This window comes from Furipterus horrens, unplaced genomic scaffold (genome assembly GCF_987537825.1).
Source record: "Furipterus horrens unplaced genomic scaffold, mFurHor1.1.pri manual_scaffold_9, whole genome shotgun sequence".
In the NCBI taxonomy this organism is placed as follows: Eukaryota; Metazoa; Chordata; class Mammalia; order Chiroptera; family Furipteridae; genus Furipterus; species Furipterus horrens.
The window spans coordinates 52,180,032-52,201,503 of NW_028327179.1; the positions used below are offsets into that span (position 1 = coordinate 52,180,032).

At 37.7% G+C, this 21,472-nt stretch overlaps 2 protein-coding genes and 1 pseudogene across 3 annotated transcripts in view; 1 reads left to right on the plus strand and 2 right to left on the minus strand.

Annotated features, from left to right (window-relative positions):
- The window catches only part of RINT1 (RAD50 interactor 1), a 30,973-nt gene extending 19,170 nt beyond the window's left edge, over positions 1-11,803 (plus strand). The window contains exons 11-15 of the mRNA XM_090287324.1: positions 1,058-1,257; positions 8,119-8,333; positions 9,399-9,579; positions 9,655-9,773; positions 10,854-11,803. Coding sequence (XP_090143450.1) covers positions 1,058-1,257; positions 8,119-8,333; positions 9,399-9,579; positions 9,655-9,773; positions 10,854-11,046 — 908 coding nt within the window. The 3' untranslated portion in view covers positions 11,047-11,803. The remainder of the gene's footprint in view (positions 1-1,057; positions 1,258-8,118; positions 8,334-9,398; positions 9,580-9,654; positions 9,774-10,853) is intronic.
- EFCAB10 (EF-hand calcium binding domain 10) lies at positions 348-13,388 on the minus strand. Of its 2 annotated transcripts, XM_090287326.1 has the most exons (5): positions 13,241-13,388; positions 12,522-12,686; positions 12,332-12,419; positions 11,192-11,235; positions 348-491 (listed from the first exon to the last, which is right to left on the minus strand). In XM_090287326.1, exons 1-4 carry the CDS (start codon positions 13,368-13,370, stop codon positions 11,199-11,201), a joined length of 420 nt encoding a protein of 139 aa, XP_090143452.1. In that variant the 5' UTR covers positions 13,371-13,388; the 3' UTR covers positions 348-491; positions 11,192-11,198. The 2 variants fall into 2 exon arrangements, with proteins under 2 accessions (XP_090143452.1, XP_090143451.1); XM_090287325.1 differs by lacking the exon at positions 348-491 and having other exon boundaries at positions 11,166-11,235.
- Positions 4,008-5,235, minus strand: LOC150001747 (heterogeneous nuclear ribonucleoprotein A3 pseudogene; annotated as a pseudogene).
- Positions 13,389-21,472: the final 8,084 nt, after the last annotated feature.

Consider the following 21,472-nt stretch of genomic DNA (forward strand, 5'->3'; position numbering starts at 1 on the left):
GGTTGCAGAAGAGTAAAATAAAGTAATCCTTTAAGGATTGGAGTAGTAATGGGAACTCTTTTTATAGTGCAAGTATATTCTGGCCAGAGAGTGGCCTAAGCAGCCTCTAGCCTTGGTTGGTCTGTAGCCTATTTGCAGGCCCTTTGTTCTCCAGGTGCCACCGAACCCTCATGACTACCATCCTCTTCTGTCTTGTCCATTTCTTGGGCCAGTATTGTAACCTGAAGAAGTGTCATTCCAACCTAGTTAGTAAATAATTCCATATCCTTGACTTAAAAATATGAAAAACACACACACAAAAAAATTAGAAAAATTCATGTCTTTTAAATAACTTTTTATTAGGGAATTTTCAAACATACAAAAGTAGCATAATATAATGAACCTTTAGGTATCTGTTACTAAGATTTAAAACAATTATCAATTTCTCTGGTCGGGTCGCTCAGGTGGTTAAGAGCGTTGTCCTGATACACCAAGGTTGCAGGTTCGATCTCCTGTCAGGGCACATTACAAGAATCAACCAATGAATGCCTGGGTAGATGGAGCAACAAATAAATGTCTCTCTCTCTCTCTCTCTCTAAGGTCAATAAATTTAAAAAAAGCAATGATCACTTTTCTATTATATATTTCTCTCCCCAACTCTTTTCTTTCCTGGAGTATTTTAAAGAACATTTTAGACATCTTACCATTTCATCTGTAAATTCTTAAGTAGACATCCTTTAATCTATCCTAGTTCCTCCTTCCTTTAAAAAACTGTTATTTTTTAAAGAAATGGAGTGGATTTTTGTAAATAATTATCTCATGTGCCTTTAAGAAAATTGAGGCATGATTTTCAATATATACAGTGAAATGCATAGATCTTGCATATACAGTTCAGTGAGTTTTGACAAATACATATACTTGTGAAATCCATATCCTTAGAAAGTTTAGAAATAGATCCATACTTGACTGGTCAGCTGATTTTTGACAAAGGCACCAAAGCATGTCAATGGGAAAAATCTATAGCTATGTCATATACAGCACTAAAAACCTTCATATGTCATGTTAACTTTCTCCACAGACCGGTATAAAAATCTTCCCACAGCTTCCAGAAAGCTGCAGTTCTTAGAGTTACAGAAGGACTTAGTAGATGATTTCAGGATACGATTGACTCAAGTGATGAAAGAAGAGACTAGAGCTTCCCTTGGCTTTCGATACTGTGCAATTCTTAATGCCGTGAACTATATCTCAACAGTACTAGCAGACTGGGCTGACAATGTTGTAAGTTAATGTGTTTTATATTAAATAATACATTAGTAGTTTGAAGTTTACCTTTTGAAATGTTGAGTCTATAGCAAACAAAAATACATATTAGGCAGAATAACAATTATTCAGTCTTGGAAAATATTCATGTATGGTGGTAACTGCCATCTCCGAAAAAGATAAGATTGAAAAATGGTGTCAAAATCAATAAAACCCAGCACTTTAAGGAAAATAAAATAATAACACTTGATACCTCTTGAATGCCTTCAAAATGTGACAAATTGTGAAAAATACAAAAATAGAAACTATTTTTAAACTTTTAATTATTTCATACATTAAAAAATTATCTGTTTATTTTCAAATATATACAAGACTAAGAAGAATATTAAAATGAATCTGCATATGACTCCCTATGTTTGATTATTTTGATTATTTTGAAACTAATCTCAGATATACTTCTTGGTAAAATTTCAATATATAATATATCTCTAAAAGATAAGAATGCCTTAAAAAAATAATAACCACAATACCATTATCATGTCTAAAAACAATTTCTTACAGTTTTGGGAGGGATGTTTTAAATAAATCTAAAAATGAAAACCTTGGGTTCAGTTAAGTAATGCAAGGCCTTTTACTTACAAGAATTTTACTTATCCTTCCTTTCTCCATGCAGATTCCATGTGTTGGCAGATTTGGTCTGCCTAAATATATTAATTCAGTGGTAATTTATTTTTACTCTTCTCATTAATCCAAGGAATATATTGGCTGTCAGGCCTTTTGTAACCAGATTTTCTAATATGTACTTCCAGCCAAAAGTGAAACAACTTAATTAGTCTTTATAACTTAACATATGTAGATTAATTCCTATAGCTGTTTTAGATATTAAAGTATCTCAGAGGGCCTCCAGGAACTCTTGGACACAGTACCCTAAAGTTAGAAATTGCTGTTCTAAGATCATATGTGTGGGTACAGAATCAGCTTAGGTTTTTTGCCAGCTTGTCCCATGAAATAGGCATCATGACAGGAAACATTAACAGAAAAAAAAGATGACCATAAAACATTAAATGGTGAAAAAACTAACTATACTGAGAATAATGAATATGAAGGTACATTATAAAGTATTACAATATATGATTGTATCATGAAATGAAAATAGACAAGAAAGTTAAGTGAAAAACAGCTATACTCAGACATTTGCATTAGAGGGGTCCCAGAAGTAGAAAAGAGAAAGGAACAGAAACTTTATTTAAAGAAATAATGACTGAAAACTTTCCTAACCTGGGAAAGGAAGCAGATATCCTGGTCCAGGAAGCACAGAGAGTTCCAAACAAGATGATCTCAAAGAGACTCACACTAATACATATTGTAATTAAAATGGCAAAAGTTAAAGAGAGAGTTTTAAAGGAAACAAGAGGAAAAAAAAAAAGAAACCCTATAAGGCTATGAGCAGATTTCTCAGCAGCAACTTTATAGACTGGAATGGAGTAGCAGGATAACTTTATAAAGTGCTACAGAAAGAAGCCTACAACCTAGAATAATGTACCCAGCAATGTTATTGTTCAGAATTTAAAGAGAGATAAAAATGTTTCCAGACAAACAGAAACTAAAGGAGTTCATTACCATTAAAGCAGCTTTACAAGAAATATTAAAGTGTCTTCTTTAAGCAGAAAAGGAAAGATCATAACCAGAAAAATGAAAATATGAGGAAGGAAGAAATATCTCACAGGTAAAGCCAAATCAGACATGAAAAAAGCTACTATGCGGGTCAAAAGAAAAAAGTATCAAATTCAAACTACAATGCATAGTGAGGATACACAAAAAGATGTAAAACATGACATCAATAACAGAAAGCATGGAAGGGGAAGTAAAAATTATCATTATAGAATATATTGGAGCTTAAACTGCCTATCCGCCTATAAGAGATATACACATAAACCTTATGGTAACCACAAACCAAAGAACAATGAACAACCAAAAAACAATGAACAAAATGGTGATACTTATCAATAATTACTTTAAATGTAAATGGATTAGATGCTCCAATAAAAAGACTTAAGGTGGCCAAATGGATTAAAAACATGACCCATCTATAAGATTATTTAAAAAATAAGACCCATCTTACAAGAGACTCACTTCAAATTGAAAGACACAGACTGAAAGTGAAGAGATGGAAAAAGACATTCCATGTAAATAGAAATGAAAAGAAAGCTAGGGTAGGAATACTCATATCAGACAAAACAGACTTTAAAACAATGTTTTAAAAAGACAAGGAGATAACATTTATAAAGGGGTTAACGTAAGAAGAGGATATAACAATTTTAAACATCTACACACCCAGCATAGGAGTACCTAACTATATAAAGCAATTATTAATGAACATAAAAGGAGAAATCCACAGTAATAAAATAACAATAGGGGATTTTAATATTTCACTCACACCAATGGATAGATAATCTAGACATAAAAAAATAAGGACATAATGGCCTTAAATATCACGTTAGATCAGATTGAATTAATAGACACTTATAGAACATTTCATCCAAAAACTTCAAAATATACATTTTTTAAAGTACACATGGAACATTCTCCAGGACAGATCATGTATTAGGCCACAAGACTGAATTCACATCAAGCATTTTTTTTTGAAAAGTTAAAAATTCCTTAATTTTTTATTCCTGGTACCACTACCACAATTTACAGGGCAATATAGCTGATGTAATGAAAAGAAAAAGAAAAAGAAAAAGCTACAACAGATAAAAGACCTCAGGAATGTACATCTAATTGACACTAAATTGCATTAATCAATAGCTGCACTTTTTGCAAACTGTGGCTATGACAGTCCTGAACAAGAAGGGTTTCCTGTTTAAGCTGCAGTAACTTTTCTGACTATGGATCATCATTCCTTCTGTGGCAGATTTTTACAGTTCCTCTAATGCATTTGGGACGACTGTCTCAAAGTAACCTGCAGCTTTCCTGACAACTCCTTGCTCTCTCCTGCTAAGAACTGTAGCCCTTTTCTGCTGAGTTTTTAGAACCTTCTGCTACCATATCCACCACTTCCACCACCAGATCCATAACTGCCACCATATGGGCTGCCCGAGCTTCTTCCACCAAAACTGCCCTCACCTTTCATGGGTCCATAATTTGATTGCTGTTGTCCACTGTAATTTCCAAAATCATTATAGTTCCCACCATCACCGTAGTTACCACCGAAATTTCCCCCTTCATTGTAACCATCATATCCTCCTCCTCCACCACCACCGCCATATCCACCACCTTGGTTTCCATATCCTGGTCCACCACCACCATAGCCTCCTCTACTACTATAACCAGGACCACCGCCATAGTTACCACCATCACCTCCAAATCCATTATATCCACCATCACCTCCTCCATAACTACCTCTGCTACCACCTCCACCATAGCCTCCTCTTTGCGATCCAGCAGACTGCATTTCTTGTTTAGAAAGAGCCTTTCTCACTTCACAATTATGCCCATTAATAGTGTGGTATTTCTGAACAACAATTTTATCAACTGTATCATGATCATCAAAAGTTACAAAAGCAAATCCTCTTTTTTTCCCACTCTGCCTATCTTCCATAACTTCTATGGTTTCAATCTTGCCATATTTTTCAAAGTAGTCTCTCAAATTATATTCTTCTGTATCTTCTTTAATACCACCAACAAAAATTTTCTTCACCGTTAGATGGGCACCAGGCTTTACAGAATCCTCTCTAGAAACAGCTCTCTTTGGTTCCACTACACGCCCATCAACCTTGTGTGGTCGAGCACACATTGCTGCATCCACCTCTTCAACACAAGAGTAAGTCACAAAACCAAAGCCCCGGGAACGTTTTGTTTGGGGGTCTCTCATCACCACACAATCTGTGAGTGTGCCCCATTTCTCAAAATGTTCTCTTAAACTATCATCTGTAGTTTCAAAGCTCAAACCACCAATAAACAGTTTTCTCAACTGCTCTTTGGATCATGGCCCTCCTCCCCCGGCGGCGGCGCGCGGCGACGACGACGACGGCCGGAGTCAGGCTGGGGGCGACCGGGCGGCGGTTTTACCTCCATTTTGAGACCGGACTCGCCTCTTCCACCTCGAGTTCAATATCAAGCATTTTTTCCAACCACAGTGGTATGAGACTAGAAATCAACTACAGAAAGAAAACGTGAAAAAACACGAATGCTTGGAGACTAACATGCTACTAAACAACCAGTGGATCAAAGAGGAAACCAAAACAAGAGTTAAGTAAAGGGGAAAATAAACCAATCAAATTGTTTACTCTTGGGGGAAAAAAGAACAAGAGGGGAATGTATTTCAAGTTTTAGCCTAAAAATAAAAAAAGATTTAAAATAACGTGTGCAGTTTTTCAGTAAGGTGAAAAAAACCCAATAATTTTAACTAAAAACTTAAAAGCACCACTTTAAAAATGTAATAGGTCAAGTGGGGACTGAAAAATTACAGTTAAATAACTAGATTGATTGAGGATTGGTGATAAGTTCATGGTATACTAAGGAAAATTAATTTTTGAGTGTGCCCACTGAGTCACAAAGATGGACAAGGTAAATTAATTTAAAATTTCTGTACATTGTCAAGTCTTAATGCAATGAAAAATAAAAGAAGAAATGACATAGGAAGTCTAGAAAACATGATAAAAATGTACCTTAAATTATGAAATTTATGACAAAAATTATAGTACACTGCTAATATATTAGATAATTTGTTGTATACAGAAGAACAATTATGATGCACTACTAAAACAAAGAATGTATTCCTTTACTGTGAAATTAAAAAAAAGTTTAATATGGAGTTATAAGCCAAAATAAATAGGAAACAAAAATAAATATACTAACAACAGATATAAACAAAATAAAAATAAACACAATCATAGTTTATTTTAGTCTATACTCTTTGGCTGTAACAATAATTATTTAAAACCTTTTTTTTTACAAAAATGTTAACTGAAATCTGTGTGCATAATATTCTGCTGAGGAAGGAAAATAAGACAAAATATTTCACAATTATTTCAAATAATTTTCAAATGAATACAGTATAGAATGTAATGCTCAATGCATTTATCTTTATAAAGTTACCTAATCAGAATACATTAATTGTGTTCTTTTATGTGTCATATTCCTAATTTTAGTTAAGTACTTGATGCACTCAGCCCCCACACTGCTTCATTTTCTGCTAAGCTTTTCCAATACTATGAAACAAATTGTCATTCTTGATTCATGTGCCAGATGATTTAATAAGAAACTCATTCAGGGACAGATTTTTAGCTTTAATGAAATATTTGTGGAACATCATTAACTACTTTATTCAGTGCCATAGCCTTTAGCAAAGATGAATTGGCTATCATCCCTATCCATAGAAAATTATCTGATGCAGAAAATTTCTTTCTGATGCTGACTTAATTGTCCTGTCAACAGAGAAGTAACCAAATTTTAGAGTTGACTCTTCAAATCACGAATGAATTCTGTGTCCTAGTATGTTATTATGGTGCAAATTATGTTTAACATCAAAAGTCCTTATCGTCTTCCTAGTTCTTCAGTCTCTGAATGCTTGAAATAAAAATCATTAAAGCTCTTGTATTACATACTTAGAAAAAGGAAAAGTGGACAAAAGTTCATCTTCCATTAAGTTAGATTCTCTACTAATAGCTGTCTGTCCATTGCCAGATTGTGCCAAGCCTGACATGTCCAGCCATTCAGAATTAGGAGTTTTTCAGGGGTAGGTGACAGAAACCTGATTCATAGACCTAAGTGGAAACTGGGTGGAGTGAGGAAGTGAGGAATTTGTGTAATTCAAAGGATTAGGCATGGCTGCTCTAAAGTTGTTTTCTGGCTTCATTCTCAGACATGCTCTGGTAAGTGTGGTCTCTCACAAATCCATTACTGAACAATTTCTAAGTGGGCATACCCAGCCACTAATGGACATTATGTTCTTTTTAATCTTTTGCTAATATCCACAGCACTATAGGGCAGGAAAAAATAATACTACCTAAAATACTGAAAATACCACTGTAAAAATGACATTTTAATTTTCTTTTATATCTTCTAGGTCTACTACAACTTTAAATCTGTCTAGAAAAAATGAGGAGTACTTAAGGAAGCATGGTAGCAATCAGGGAAATGCAAATCGAAACCACAATGGTATACCACTTCATACAAACTAGGAAGGCAATAATAAAAAAAGACATAATAGTGTTTGGCATGGATGTGGAGAAATTTGAGTCTGCACACATGACTGATAGGAAAATAAGATGGTGCAGTTGCTGTGGAAAATAGTTTGGCAGTTCCTCGAACAGTTCAACATAGAATTAACATGATCCAGCAAGTCTCCTCTTAGATATATACCTAAGAGAAATGAAAACATGTCCACACAAAAACTCGTACACAAATATTCATAACAACATTATTCTTAATAGACAAAAAGTGGAAACAACCTAGCTGTCCATCAAAATGTGGTATATCCACAAATGGAATATTATTTAGCAGTAGTAAAAAGAAAGAAAGTACTAATACACATTACAAAGTGGATGAACGATGAAAACATTGTATTAAGTGAAAGGAACTAGTCACAAAGGACCACAAATTGTATGATTCCATTTATACGAAAGGTCCAGAACAGGCAAATCCACAGAGACAGAAAGGGTGTGGAGTGGAGGGGTTGGGGATGATAGCTAAGAACATGGAATTTCTTTCAGGAGAAATAAAAATGTTCTAAAATTGACTGTGGTGAGAGATGCACAGCTCTGGATACAGCAAAAGCCACTGAATTGTATACTTTAAATGGTTGAATTATATATGAATTATGTTTAAAGCTTTTTAAAAAAGTATCCTTATATGTTAACATATTTTTGCTTTCAGTTCTTTCTACAACTTCAACAGGCGGCATTGGAGGTCTTTGCAGAGAATAACACTCTCAGTAAATTGCAGCTGGGACAACTAGCCTCTATGGAGAGCTCTGTCTTTGATGACATGATTAACCTGTTAGAGCGTTTAAAGCATGACATGTTGACCCGTCAAGTAGACCATGTTTTTAGAGAAGTTAAGGATGCTGCAAAATTGTATAAAAAAGAAAGGTAAGTCTTTTGTATTTTCTTATAGGTCAACTCTCAACTCCAGTTTGGTAAAAGTTAAAAGATGATATATACAGTCAGATTTCCAAGGTATCTAGGTAGCACATTAGGCCTTTTGCACACCAAACTTATAACTGTTGCTGAAGGAAGTCTTTCTAAAATATATTCATTCTCAATCAGAATAAACTGACCATAATTTAACCTTCAGATGTGTCTGTAAATACAGAGAACTGATGTATGTATGATATGGGTTGATTGTCCTAGCCTGTCACCCATTTTAAAAAGTACGGTGCTCTTGTATCTTCTGTGCATGCTTGTATTGTCCAGTTTATTCTCCTGCCATAACTCCTGTGGACACCTGTTACCTCCACCAGACTGAGCTCCTAGCCAGCAGGCTATCCCTTTTTGCCCTAGCACCGTCTGAATCAGTTTGGAAGTGTTACTAGTCCATTTGGCTGAAAATTATAGCATAAAATTAGCTGGTGTCTTAAATGCCAATATGTTTTACATTTTAACGATTTAATAATTATTTCAGTAAGTCATATTTGGGGATTTAAAATTTTAATCTGTCATCCTCATTAAATAAGTGTATTTGAGATTTAAAGTATAAATATAGGTATATTTATTTTCTGAGAGCTTTTTTTAAATAGAAAGTAGAAACCCAGACTTTTTTAAAAAATTAATTCATTAATTTGTTTGTTTATTCATTTATTTTATTTTTAGAGAGAGGGGAAAGGAGAAAGAGAGGGAGAGAAACATCACTGTGTGGTTGCCTCTCACTCGCGCCCCCAGCTGGGGACCTGACGTGCAACCTATTCATGTGCCCCGACTGGGAATCAAACCAGCGACACTTTGCTCGCAGGCCAATGCTCAATTCACTAAGCCACAGCGGCCAGGGATTTTCTGAGAGTTTTTAATGTTGGGCTGTATGTCTTTTCTTATCTAAAATGCCCTGGGACAGAGCACCACCCTATATTTAAAATTTGTTAAATCTTTAAAAATACAAAGTGATGAACATTTTTATGGTAAAAATTATTGTGCTACAGGCAATGCTATTTTTTTCCCCAGGTGGTTGTCCCTGCCCTCTCAGTCGGAACAGGCAATGATGTCCCTGTCCAGCTCAGCTTGCCCCTTATTGCTTACGTTACGAGACCGTTTACTTCAGTTGGAACAGCAACTTTGCTTCTCTTTATTTAAAATTTTCTGGCAAATGCTTGTAGAGAAACTGGATATATACATCTACCAAGAAGTAAGTGAGGAGTAGACTGTATTTTGGGGCTGTGATGATAAAGGCAGCTATGATATGAATTACTCTTTGTTTCAGATCATTCTTGCTAATCACTTCAATGAAGGAGGAGCAGCTCAGTTGCAGTTTGATATGACTCGGAATCTTTTCCCTTTGTTCTCCCACTATTGCAAGAGACCAGAAAATTACTTTAAACAGTAAGCTCAGTATTTAACAATTGACTTTGATATATCAAATCATTAGAGGAGGTTAATTCCTGTTTTAACAACTTTTGGGTTCCACTGATGTTAAATATATTATAGCATCAATTAAAAATTTTAAATATTCATTGTGTACCAAAATAAGACAGGGTGAAGCAAAAGTAGGTTTACAGTTGTTCATATGGAAAATAATACAATAATTAATAAATAACAATACAAGAATAAACTGTGTTTTGCATACTCACAGCTATTAACCCACTTGTCCCCTGTGCTATATAAGATTTGACCCATGACCCTAAAAACTTCACCAGAACTGGATATAAATTATAAGTTGGGCTTTGTTTTCTAGCATTTGGTGTAATGCTCAGATTTGCTTATTATTGAAGAAATAAATAGAAAATGAAAGCATGTGCAGTACTGCCATAGTCAATGAAAGAAATTAAAAATATGTCTGGAACCTAATAACAGGCCAGGTGTGAAGAAAAACTTTTGTTCTTAAACATTTGATATTAACTTTGGTTCTAAGTATAACTATAAAGATATATAAGAAGGATTCTTAGAAGTATTTTTAGAAATTATTAATGGAAAACTTAAATTGTTTAGGGTGTTTCTGAGATTACAAAACATTCTTTTTAAATTTTTAAAATGAAAGATTATTTTTGCTTGCTTCAGTAAGCTTTCTATTTTATTTTTTTCATATTCTAATTTTCTACTGCTTTCATTTCATATCTTAATGTTCTCTTTTCCCATATCCTAATCTATGTAAAGTCTTAGTTACATTTAATAGAATGTTAATATCAAGTATTATATTTTGGGAAGTAATGGATACATACTGAAAACAGGGATCCTACTGCATTATTTTAATCTGATGAACTATAAACTCTGTACACATACATAGTGCTATTATGTTAAAAGAACAAAATAATAAATCCACACATAGTTTTTATTGAGGGCACATGGGCTAGCAGTACAGGGAAGCTCTTTAGTTTCTGAAAATGAAATTGTTATAGAATAATATGGATGATAAAGATAATGGAGATCTCATTTCCCTTCTGCCTTTTTTCTTTTTTTAAACAGTGTAAAAGAAGCCTGTATTGTTTTGAATTTGAACATTGGTTCAGCCCTGCTTCTGAAAGATGTTCTGCAGTCAGCTCCCGGGCAACCTCCTGCCACAGCAGCATTAAATGAAGTTGGAATTTACAGACTGGCTCAACAAGATGTTGAGATTCTGCTTAATTTGAGGACACACTGGCCTAACACTGGAAAATAATGCATCTTTTTGTTCGTTTGTTTTAAGTTTTCCTTTTTTTTTAACAAAGAGGAAGTCAATTGAATTCAGTTATATGATGAAGTTCCAAATTAATGAAACTAGGTAACTGAAAACTTTACAGAATCATTTATTATCTTTGACTTACAGTGTTATTAAAATGCAGACCATACTTCCTGAGACCTTTTGTTCCTAAGAAAACAAAAACAGAAAACTCAGAAGCCATGAAAACTCAGAGTAATTCCACTTGCAAATATAGATGCTGAATATGTCTGGAATAAAATACAAGAGCAGAGACAATAAATTATAACTATCTTTCAATTTCCTAGGTTAACTAATGGAGACTGTTGTGGATAATCAAATGCAACAAATAATTTTTAAAATCCACTTTAGAATGCATGTTTAAACTTGAAATTCCTGTATCTAGTTTGGAAATTCACTGTATTTCCCATAAGAAAGTACATTAAGAAATAGTGACTAAAATAGGATTGCTCTCGTTTTCAACAAATGTCCTTCCACTTAAAATACTTCCTAGGTCCATTCCATAGGCAACCTTTACTTTTGGATGGAACATTTCAGGCCACAGCACTATGCTTCAGTCTTCTCTCGGGTAGGGAATGTAATTAAACAATTTTTGTTTAATATTTATGTAACTGATAGTGAGATGGGTATCTTAAACTTTCTAACTTTTCCTTGGCCTTGGACTATGTTAACAATTTCTTGATAAATAAATCCCCAGTGAGTAAAACTTTTAAACAAATTGAGTTAGATTAACTAGTCTTTCTATAACTATCAATTTTTATTCCAATGGGGTTTTTCCTGATTTAGCATTTAGTTAATACCTTTTTATGCTGTAATACTTCAAGTCTAAAATTGTCAGTCTGATGTGCAACCTATACTATTGAGAAACATTTATTTTGTGATGAAATGTTTTGGGAGAAATTGTATTACTCTATATTTTATACAGAGATTTTCCAACTAGTATATTGAACTCAAAGCTTTTCTGTTTGTCCTCCTAGCAAACTGGGGCTTTTTTACCTCATTCTTTGACAACTGCTGGGGTTTCCCCATTGAGAAAAGAAGGAAGCTTCGTCAGACTTCCTAACTCCAGCGTTTTCTCCCTCCCCTCTCCCCAGGCTTAGGGAATTTTCTGTCAGCCCTCCGGGTCCTCACTTTCTAGTCAGCTGAAAGTTTCTATCAAAAGGTAGGGACCTGTTTTAAAAGGTATTAATTATACTTCAAAATCATGCCACATTCTTTAAATATTAATCACTAGAAATGAACTTACACTTCATGCCTGAATTTATCCAAAGTTATTCCATGTCCATCATCTTTTAAAACTTCATCTGCAGGACACAGACCCAGAGTATTTAGGGCTGTAAAAGAATGAGAAGAAAAATTTACAAAGTGAGTTATTTTCAGCTAGAAAGTTATGGAATGACTACTAACTATTACCTTAATTTGTATTAGACACTGACCTTCTTTGTACTGCACAAATGATATGGTGCCTTTACTTGAGGCGTCCATCATCTCAAACATACTCACAATGTTGGAGTGATCCATAAAGAAAGGAAAAGCCACACCTGTTATTTTGGCAATTCTCAGTCGTTCTAATAGAGATATTAAATACTCTCTTGGTTTATCTGTAAAAGAATAGTTCCAGTTCTTTCTGATATGAAATTAAAATATATCACAAATGGATATAGCCATTTAAGAAATACCTACAGTTCAAGGTACTGTACTAGGCACTGGGGATATAGGCCAAGCTTGTGAAAAAAGCAAGATACTGGAAACTTAATTTATATAAGAATAATTTGTGCTCTACCACTTATGAGTGAATAAAAATGTCGAGGGATTAGACTTGAGCATTTTTTCAAAAAGCTCTTCTGGTGATTCTAATAGGCAGAGTTGAAACAGCATGATGCAGGAAAGAAGGTGCCCCCTGAAGGGTGAAACAAATAAAAATGACTCAGATTAATATAGTCTTACGATTAGGAAGCGTAAGTGTTCATTTCTAACAAAAGCAGTATTTTGTAGAGGCTGGAGAGAGTGCATGCGCGTGAAGGTGGTGGTCGGTGGTGGTCGGTTACCAGGGCACCGGCGTGCCGTGGTGGCTGTACCGACATTTCTGGGAACTGCTGCTCTGGTTGTAGGGAGGCGAGTGGACAGAAAGCCAAGTGGTAGGCAAGACCCTTACCTGGCTGGAAAAAGAGCAGGGAGCTGGTAAGATAGTTCAGCAACTCCATAATACGATGTTTTTCCAAATAATTCCTGGCCTGGAGCTCCCTGCTGCCACTGCTGATGCTGCTCCTGCTGCTGGCCTCCATCACTCCGCGTCCTGCCGTTGCTAGGCATCCAGATGGCGTCGCGGCAGCTTGGCTCCGCCTCTTCTGCCGGCATGGTCACGCGGTGCGTTTGCCCACGGCTATGACCTCAGTGTGAAGCTTTATTTCACAGCACCCAGGGGACGCCTCCAGGAATGTGGGGGCGTGGGGCAATCGCAGAGACCTGAGGGAGACCGGTAGGGAGCCTGTTGTGGGCGAGCGCCTCTCCCCGAAACCCGGACCGAGGGCTGGGCCTGATTGTCTTTTCCAGTGCTCAGTATTTGTTGATCCAATGAGTGACACCGCGCGTGTTAATAATATAGGATGAACTAATTATAGAAGGAGCTTATGTAATTTTGGAGGTGGCCGGTGGGCAGTCCTGACATCTCTGGTGTGAGCTGTTTGCTGTTCAGTGCGGGCGTGTGGCAGAAAGGTAGCATGTTTTTTCTACCCGGTTGTGGGTCATGAAGCATGCCTGGATCCTGAGCTGCTTCACTAGCCTGTATCAGCTGGTCTCATGAGGGAGGGTCGCTGAGTCAGGTGGGATGAAGGTGGTTAGCAGGGCCTCTACTCAGTTATTGTTATATCTGTGAAACTAATCTGTCGGCTGGCACTTCTGTCCTTGTGGGCCAGCTTCTGAGGCCTTTGCCCTTACCCTTCACCAAAACAGGCACTTCAAGAAGAGGAAGGACAAATGGCCAGTAGACATATGAAAATATTCTCAGCCTCATTAGCAATGCTATGAACAAATTAAAACTACAAAAAAAAAAAAAAAAAAAGTCATTTTACATCTACCAGACTGGTAAAAATTAGGAAATTGAACAATTTCAAGTGCTGTAACAAAACAGTCAGTGATTATGGGAGTATAAATTTGTAAATTTGAAATATCCACTTTGGAAATCGATTTGGAATTATCTTGGTAATTTAAACATGTTTCTACATTATGACTCAGCAGTTCCATTCCTAAAGCAACTATTATATGTGTGTATGAGGAGATATGCGCAAGAATGTTCACAGCAACTCTGTTCATAATAGGAAACACTGACAACAGCCCAAAGGTCATCAGAATAGAATGGATTCAAGGAACTAGTATAGTACATAATGAAACACAATAAAGCATTCCAGCAATGCATTGTAGTTACTTGCAACATTGTCTCAAGAATATATACTGTATAAATCAATTTATTTAGTTAAATATACAAAAATTAGCAATATATTGTTCACAGATGGAAACATATGTAGGAAATCTCAAGAAATGTGAGGGAATTATACACACAAAATTCAGTATAGCAGTGTGGTACTGGCATAAGAACAGACATATATATCAATGGAACAGAATAGAGAGCCCAGAAATAAACCCGGGTCTATATGGTCAACTAATATTTGACAAAGGGGGAAGGAGTATAAAATGGAGTGAGAAGAGCCTCTTCAACAAATGGTGCTGGGAGAACTGGACAGGGACATGCAAAAAATTGAAACTAGACCACCAACTTACACCACACACCAGAATAAACTCAAGATGGATCAAAGACTTAAATGTAAGCCGTGACACCAAAGAAATCCTAGACAAAAACATAGGCAGGAAAATTTCAGATATCCCATGTAGCAATATTTTCACCAGTACATCTCCTGAGGCAAGGGAAATAAAGGAAAGAATAAATAAATAGGACTACATCAAACTAAAGAGTTTCTGCTCAGCAAATGAAAACATCGGCAAGATGAAAAGGAAACCATATAGGAAAATATATTTGCCAATGATACCTCAGACAAGGGATTGATCTCCAAAATATATAAAGAATTTACACATCTCAACACCAAGAAGACAGACAGCCCAATTAAAAAATGGGCAAAGAATCTGAACAAACACTTCTCCAAGGAGGATACACAGAGGGGTCCATAGACACATGAAAGAATGCTCAACATCACTAGCCATCAAAGAGATGCAAATAAAAACCACAATGAGATACCAATTTACTCCTGTCAGAATGGCCATCATCAACAAATCAAGAAACAACAAGTGCTGGCGAGGATGTTGAGAAACGGGAACCCGAGTGCACTATTGGTGGGAATGCAGACTTGTGCAGTCACTATGGAAAACAGTATGGAATTTCCTCAAAAAAACTAAAACTGGAACTGCCTTTTGAACCAGCGATTCCACTGCTAGGATTATACCCGAAGAATCCTGAAAGCCCCAAATCAAAAGAACTTATGCACGCTTATGTTCATAGCAGCGCTGTTTACAATAGCTAAGTGCTGGAAACAGCCTAAGTGCCCATCTATAGATGAGTGGATTAAAAAACTGGTACATTTACATAATGGAATACTATGCAGCAGAAAGAAAGAAGGAACTCCTGCCATTTGCGACAACATGGATGGAACTAGAGAGAATTACGCTTAGTGAAATAAGCCAGGCAGTGAAAGAAAAATACCATATGATATCACCTGATACAGGAGACTAATGAACAACACAAACAAACAAAATTGAACAAGGAACAGAATAACAGTTATCAGGGGGAGGGGGGAGGGAGAGAAGGCGGATAAGTAGGAAAAGGGTCTAGTCAGGGAACGTGTATAAATGACACATGGACATGAACAATGAGGTAGGGAATGAGTGTGGGAGAAGGGGTGGGCTGGATGCGGGGAGCAATGGGGGAAAAATTGGACAACTGTAATTGAAAAACGATAAAGAAAAATTCAGTATAGCGTTTACCTTGATGGTGAAAGGAAAGGGAATAGGTTTATGTAGGAGGACTTCAGGGGTAATGGTAAGGGGATTTTTCTTTACCTGAGTGGTGGGTACACGTGTGCTCATGGATTATGACTCTTCATATCTTATATATATTTTATAATTTAAAAAATCTACTCAGCATTTAATAATATTTTTAAGCAATTGAAAAATAGAGGGTGGAAAGAGAGGCCAGAAAGTGATTGTCAGGAGACTGAACCAAGCCTGAAACAGAAGAAGGTAGCCAAGGTGCTGGGGACATGGTGGGGACTGAATTGTCAGAGGTCGGGCTACCTTGAGAATTCTGTGCCCTAAGCATCTGGGAGGACGAGATAAGGAGACTTTATGGCTAGTGGTTGGAATGTTGGCGCAAACTTCAGCAGAGTGTTGCAGGTGAATGTGGGGTTCTCGCAGAGTTCACACGGAAAGCATTCCAGGAGACCTTTGTCTGCTCAGTACTCTTTCATGACACACCTCAGTCAGCTAGAGTCCCAGATCTCCAGTTCCTCTGGAAATCATGCTAAAGAGAAGTGTCTAGATGCCACCTAGTGGAGTCAGCTATTCTCTGCCAAAGTCATCTCTTTAGCCTGTTTGGGCTTAATTAATCATCATGAACATCATCATTCTAACATTTCTCCCTTCTTTGACTTCTCGCCCTTCATCTCCTTATTATCACTAATCCTTTTCTGGTTTGGTAGAGTAACTCCAGTGGAAAGCCTAAGGCAGTGGTTCTAAATCAGTACTGCACAGGAGAAACACCTGAAGTCCTTTAAGAAGCACTGAGGCTTGGGCCCCATTCCAGGGCCACAAAATTGAATCTCTTGCGATGGGGCCTGACATCAAGAGTTTTATTGTTGTTGTTTTGAACAGCTTTATTGAGATATAATTAACATTTAATAAACTACGTATTTAAGGTGTACTCTTTTTTAAAAATTAAAATGTTTTTATTTACTTACATGGTAAATACTGTCCCCTACTAAAAAACAATGGCATTTGTCTTTCAATTTGTCAAGCATAGCTAGAAAATTCATGTGTCTCTCTTTTTATGTCATATGTTAACATGCTGTAGGATGCAGGATGCAAAAATCAATTTAATAAGCATTATTAAATAATTTCATATATATGCAGAATCTTGGAAAAATGGTTAAAATTATAGATGAACATTAAATGTTATTCGGCAGCTGTCCGTCTCGAGAGACGATGGTGTAGCTTCTTAAGAGTCTATCTGCACCGCCGAGAATGGTTGTGCAGTCCAACTCGGGAGTGACACGGTATCTGTCTCCTCCCGTGTTGAATCGACATCTTGCGATGACGCTGGAGTGTCCTCTCCAGTGAAGCTGAAGCTACAGAGCCTGGGCAGGGTGATATGGAGGGTCTGCTGTTGCCCATGCAGCAGACCCCCCCCCTCTCTTCGCAGCTGAAGGGTCCAAGGGAAAGACGGAGTCAATACAGCTTGGCTTCAGGTGCGCCGCAGGAGTTGCCGGTGTTGACTACAACGTCAAACCGCCTTAGGGACTCCGGCTCCAGATTTTCTGTCGGGGTTTACTCCCTTAGCCTTTCCCCTGAAGAGGTATGCCACAAGGCAGCGGAGGTTTCTTGGAGTCAGAGTTTTCCTTCTCTGATGTGCCCTGACTGGAAGATCGAACCAGCGACACTTAGCTCGCAGGCCGACGCTCAATCCACTGAGCCAAACCAGCCAGGAAAAAAAAATTTTATGGCTGTGCAGTCTGACTCGGGAGTGACACGGTATCTGTCTCCTCCCGTGCTGAATCGACATCTTGCGATGACGCTGGAGTGTCCTCTCCAGTGAAGCTGAAGCTACAGAGCCTGGGCAGGGTGATATGGAGGGTCTGCTGTTGCCCATGCAGCAGACCCCCCCTCTCTTCGCAGCTGAAGGATCCAAGGGAAAGACGGAGTCAATACAGCTTGGCTGGTTTGGCTCAGTGGATTGAGCGTCGGCCTGCGAGCTAAGTGTCGCTGGTTCGATCTTCCAGTCAGGGCACATCAGAGAAGGAAAACTCTGACTCCAAAAAACCTCCGCTGCCTTGCGGCATACCTCTTCAGGGGAAAGGCTAAGGGAGTAAACCCCGACAGAAAATCCGGAGCCGGAGTCCCTAAGGCGGTTTGACGTTGTAGTCAACACCGGCAACTCCTGCGGCGCACATTAAATGTAGGCACATGAATATTCTGTATACATCAGTGAACTTAATAGAAGATGTATTTTCATTGATTTCTGGTAACCAACTTGCTTCCCATAAACCTTTCCAATTCCAAAATTCCAGCTCCCTGAGAAGGGCTTTCACTTTTTGAATTTTCTCCAACTGATTTTTTTTCTAGGTGTTTTTAAAATTTTTTATTTTATTGATTATGCTATTACAGTTGTCCCAATTTTTCCCCCTTGGCCACCCTCCACCCAGCACCCCCCACTCCCTCAGGCGATCCCCTCACCATTGTTATATCCATGCGTCATGCATATAAGTTCTTTGGCTACTCCATTTCCTATACTGTACTTTAGGTCCCCGTGGCTATTCTGTACCTACCAATTTGTACTTCTTAATCGCCTCACCTCCTCACCCATTCCCCCACACCCTCCTCCCATCTGACAACCATCAAAAACACACTCTGTGTCCATGATTCTGTCTCTTCTCTTCTTGTTTGCTTAGTTTGTTTTTTAGATTTAGTTGTTGATTGGTATTTATTGCCATTTTATTGTTCATAGTTTTGATCTTTTTCTTAAATAAGTCCCTTTAACATTTCATATAATACTGGTTTGGTGATGATGAACACCTTTAGTTTTTTCTTGTCTGCGAAGCTCTTTATCTGTCTTTCAATTTTAAATGATATCTTTGCTGGGTAGAGCAATCTTGGCAGTAGGTCCCCGATTTACAGGACTTTGAATATTTCTTGCCAGTCCCTTTTAGCCTGCAGATATTCTTTTGAGAAATCAGCTGACAGTTTTATGGGAACTCCCTGCAGGTAACTAACTTCTTTTCTCTTGTTGCTTTTAAGATTCTCTCTTTATCTTTAACCTTTGTCATTTTAATTATGATGTCTGTGTCTTGGAGTGGGCCTCTTTGCATCTATCTTGTTTGGAACTCTCTGTGCTTCCTTGACTTGCATGCATGTCTATATCATTCACCAAATTAGGGAAGTTTTCTTTCATTATTTTTTCAAATTGACTTCCAATTTCTTGCTCTTTCTCTTCTCCCTCTGGCACTCCTATGAAGTGAATGTTGGACCTCTTGAAGTTGTCCCAGAGGCTGCTTTTACTATCCTCATTTTTTAAAATTCTTGTTTCTCCTTGTTGTTCTGATTGTTTTTTGCTTCCTTACATTGTAATTTTTCCCGGATTCCCTTGGAAACACTGTGCTTTCTGTAAACTGTGGTGGTCCATTCACCATGTATAGTCCTTCTGGTCCTCAGACTGTTAGGAGTGGTGTGGAGGGCCCCATCTTGTCCCAGAAAGTAAGGTGTGCTTTTTTAAAAAAGTATATTTATTGATTATGCTGTTATAGTTGTCCTAATTTATTTTCCCTTTGCTCCCCTCTGCCCAGAACCCCCTTACCTCCAGCAATTCCACTCCCCTTAGTTCATGTCCATGAGTTGTGCATCCTATATTATTCTTAATATCTCCCTATTTTATACCTACCACTTACGCTTCTTAATCCCTGCACCATTTTCCCATTTCTCCCCCTTTCCCCTCCCAGCTGGTAACCCTCCAAATGATCCCCATACCTATGATTCTGTTCCTATTCTAGTTGTTTGTTTAGTTTGTTTTTGTTTTGTTTTGTTTTAGGTTCTGTTGTTGATAGTTGTGAGTTTGTTGTCATTTTAATGTTCACAGTTTTGATATTCTTTTTCTTAAAAAATTCCCAACATTTCATATAATAATAGCTTGGTGATGATGAACTCCTTTAGCTTTACCTTGTCTGGGAAGCACTTTATCTGCCTTTTTATTCCAAATGATAGCTTTGCAGGGTGGAATCTTTGTTGTAGGTCCTTGCTTTTCATCACTTTGAATACTTCTTGCCAGTCCCTTCTTGCCTGCAAAGTTTCTTTTGAAAAATCAGCTGATAGTCTTATATGCACCCCTTTATAGGTAACTCTCTGCTTTTCTCTTGCTGCTTTTAATTATGATGTGTCTTGATGTGGTCCTCTTTGGGTCCAACTTGTTTGGTTACTCTCTGTGTTTCCTAGACTTATATGTCTATTACTTCACCAAACTTAGGAGGTTTATCTTCATTATTTTTTCATGTAAATTTTCAATTTCTTGCTCTTCCTCTTCTCCTTCTGACACCCCTATGATTCAGATGTTGGCACATTTAAAGTTGTTCCAGAGGTTCCTAAGCCTCTCTTCATTCTTTTTCAATTCTTGTTTCTTCATTCTGTACTGGTTGTTTATTTCTTCCTTATGTTCCAAATCATTGATTTGAACCCTGGTTTCCTTCCCTTCACCACTGGTTTTGTGTGCATTTTTCTTCATTTCACTTAGCATAGTCTTTACTTCTTCCCTTCTGCGTTCATCATACTCAGGTCTGTCAAGTCTGTGAGCATCTTTATCACCAGTGTTTTGAACTCTGCATCTGTTAGGTTGGTTATCTCCTTGTCACTTAGTTCTCCCACTGGAACCTTAATCTGTTTCCTCTTTTGGGCCATACTTCCCTGTCTCCTCAACTTGACAGGCTTCTGTGTTTGCTTCTGTGTCTTAGGTAGAGCTGTCGCACCTGTTATGTTTTAAGGGGCAGTGCCTTAGGTATTTGTCAGTGCGGGGAGACCCGTCTCACCACGTTGTGGGGCTATATATGGGGGAGGGGCCTGAGAGGGAACAATGCCACTTGCTGAGCACTTGCCCCTTTTCCAGGCACTTCTCCCACTTCCTGTATGGGACTGGCACCCCTCTAGTTGTTGCCCTGACCGTGGTTCCCAGGGTGGGTGGGTTTGCCAATGTTCTAGGACTGTGGGGGGCAAACAGACTCTCCTGAGGGACCGGCAGTTTTTTCCCCCATGTAACCCCCACTGGTTTTCACAGTCAGAAGCAATGAGGCTTTATTTCCCCTGGCGCTGGAACCAAGAGCTGCATGGTCTAGTGTGGGTCAGGGAGTGCTCCTCAGGTGTCCCTCCTAACTTTTTTAAATGTGTGACTGCACTTTTTGCCGACCGGCCATAACCGCTGTTGCTGCCACTGCCACCTCCTCCTTCACCTTCACACCATGTCCTCTCCTCCCCTCCTACCTGTCTGGATGAACATTTCTTCTTTATATCTTTGATTGTTGGACTTCTGTGCAGTTCGATTTTCTGGAATTTATGGTTGTCTCCAGTTTTGAGGTAGTCATATTCCTTCTTAGTTGTGGAAGTAGACACAATGTGTCTACCTATGCCT

Excerpts from the sequence above, each read along its gene's own strand:
- EFCAB10 (XM_090287326.1), bottom strand. The coding sequence starts at position 13,370 with ATGGAGGCCAGCAGCAGGAGCAGCATCAGCAGTGGCAGCAGGGAGCTC. Across the intron at positions 12,687-13,240 it reads CCTGCTCTTTTTCCAGCCAG|ATAAACCAAGAGAGTATTTA; the intron begins GTAAGGGTCTTG and ends ATTCTTTTACAG. Across the intron at positions 11,236-12,331 it reads GATAAATTCAGGCATGAAGT|GAACAAAAGGTCTCAGGAAG; the intron begins GTAAGTTCATTT and ends TTGTTTTCTTAG.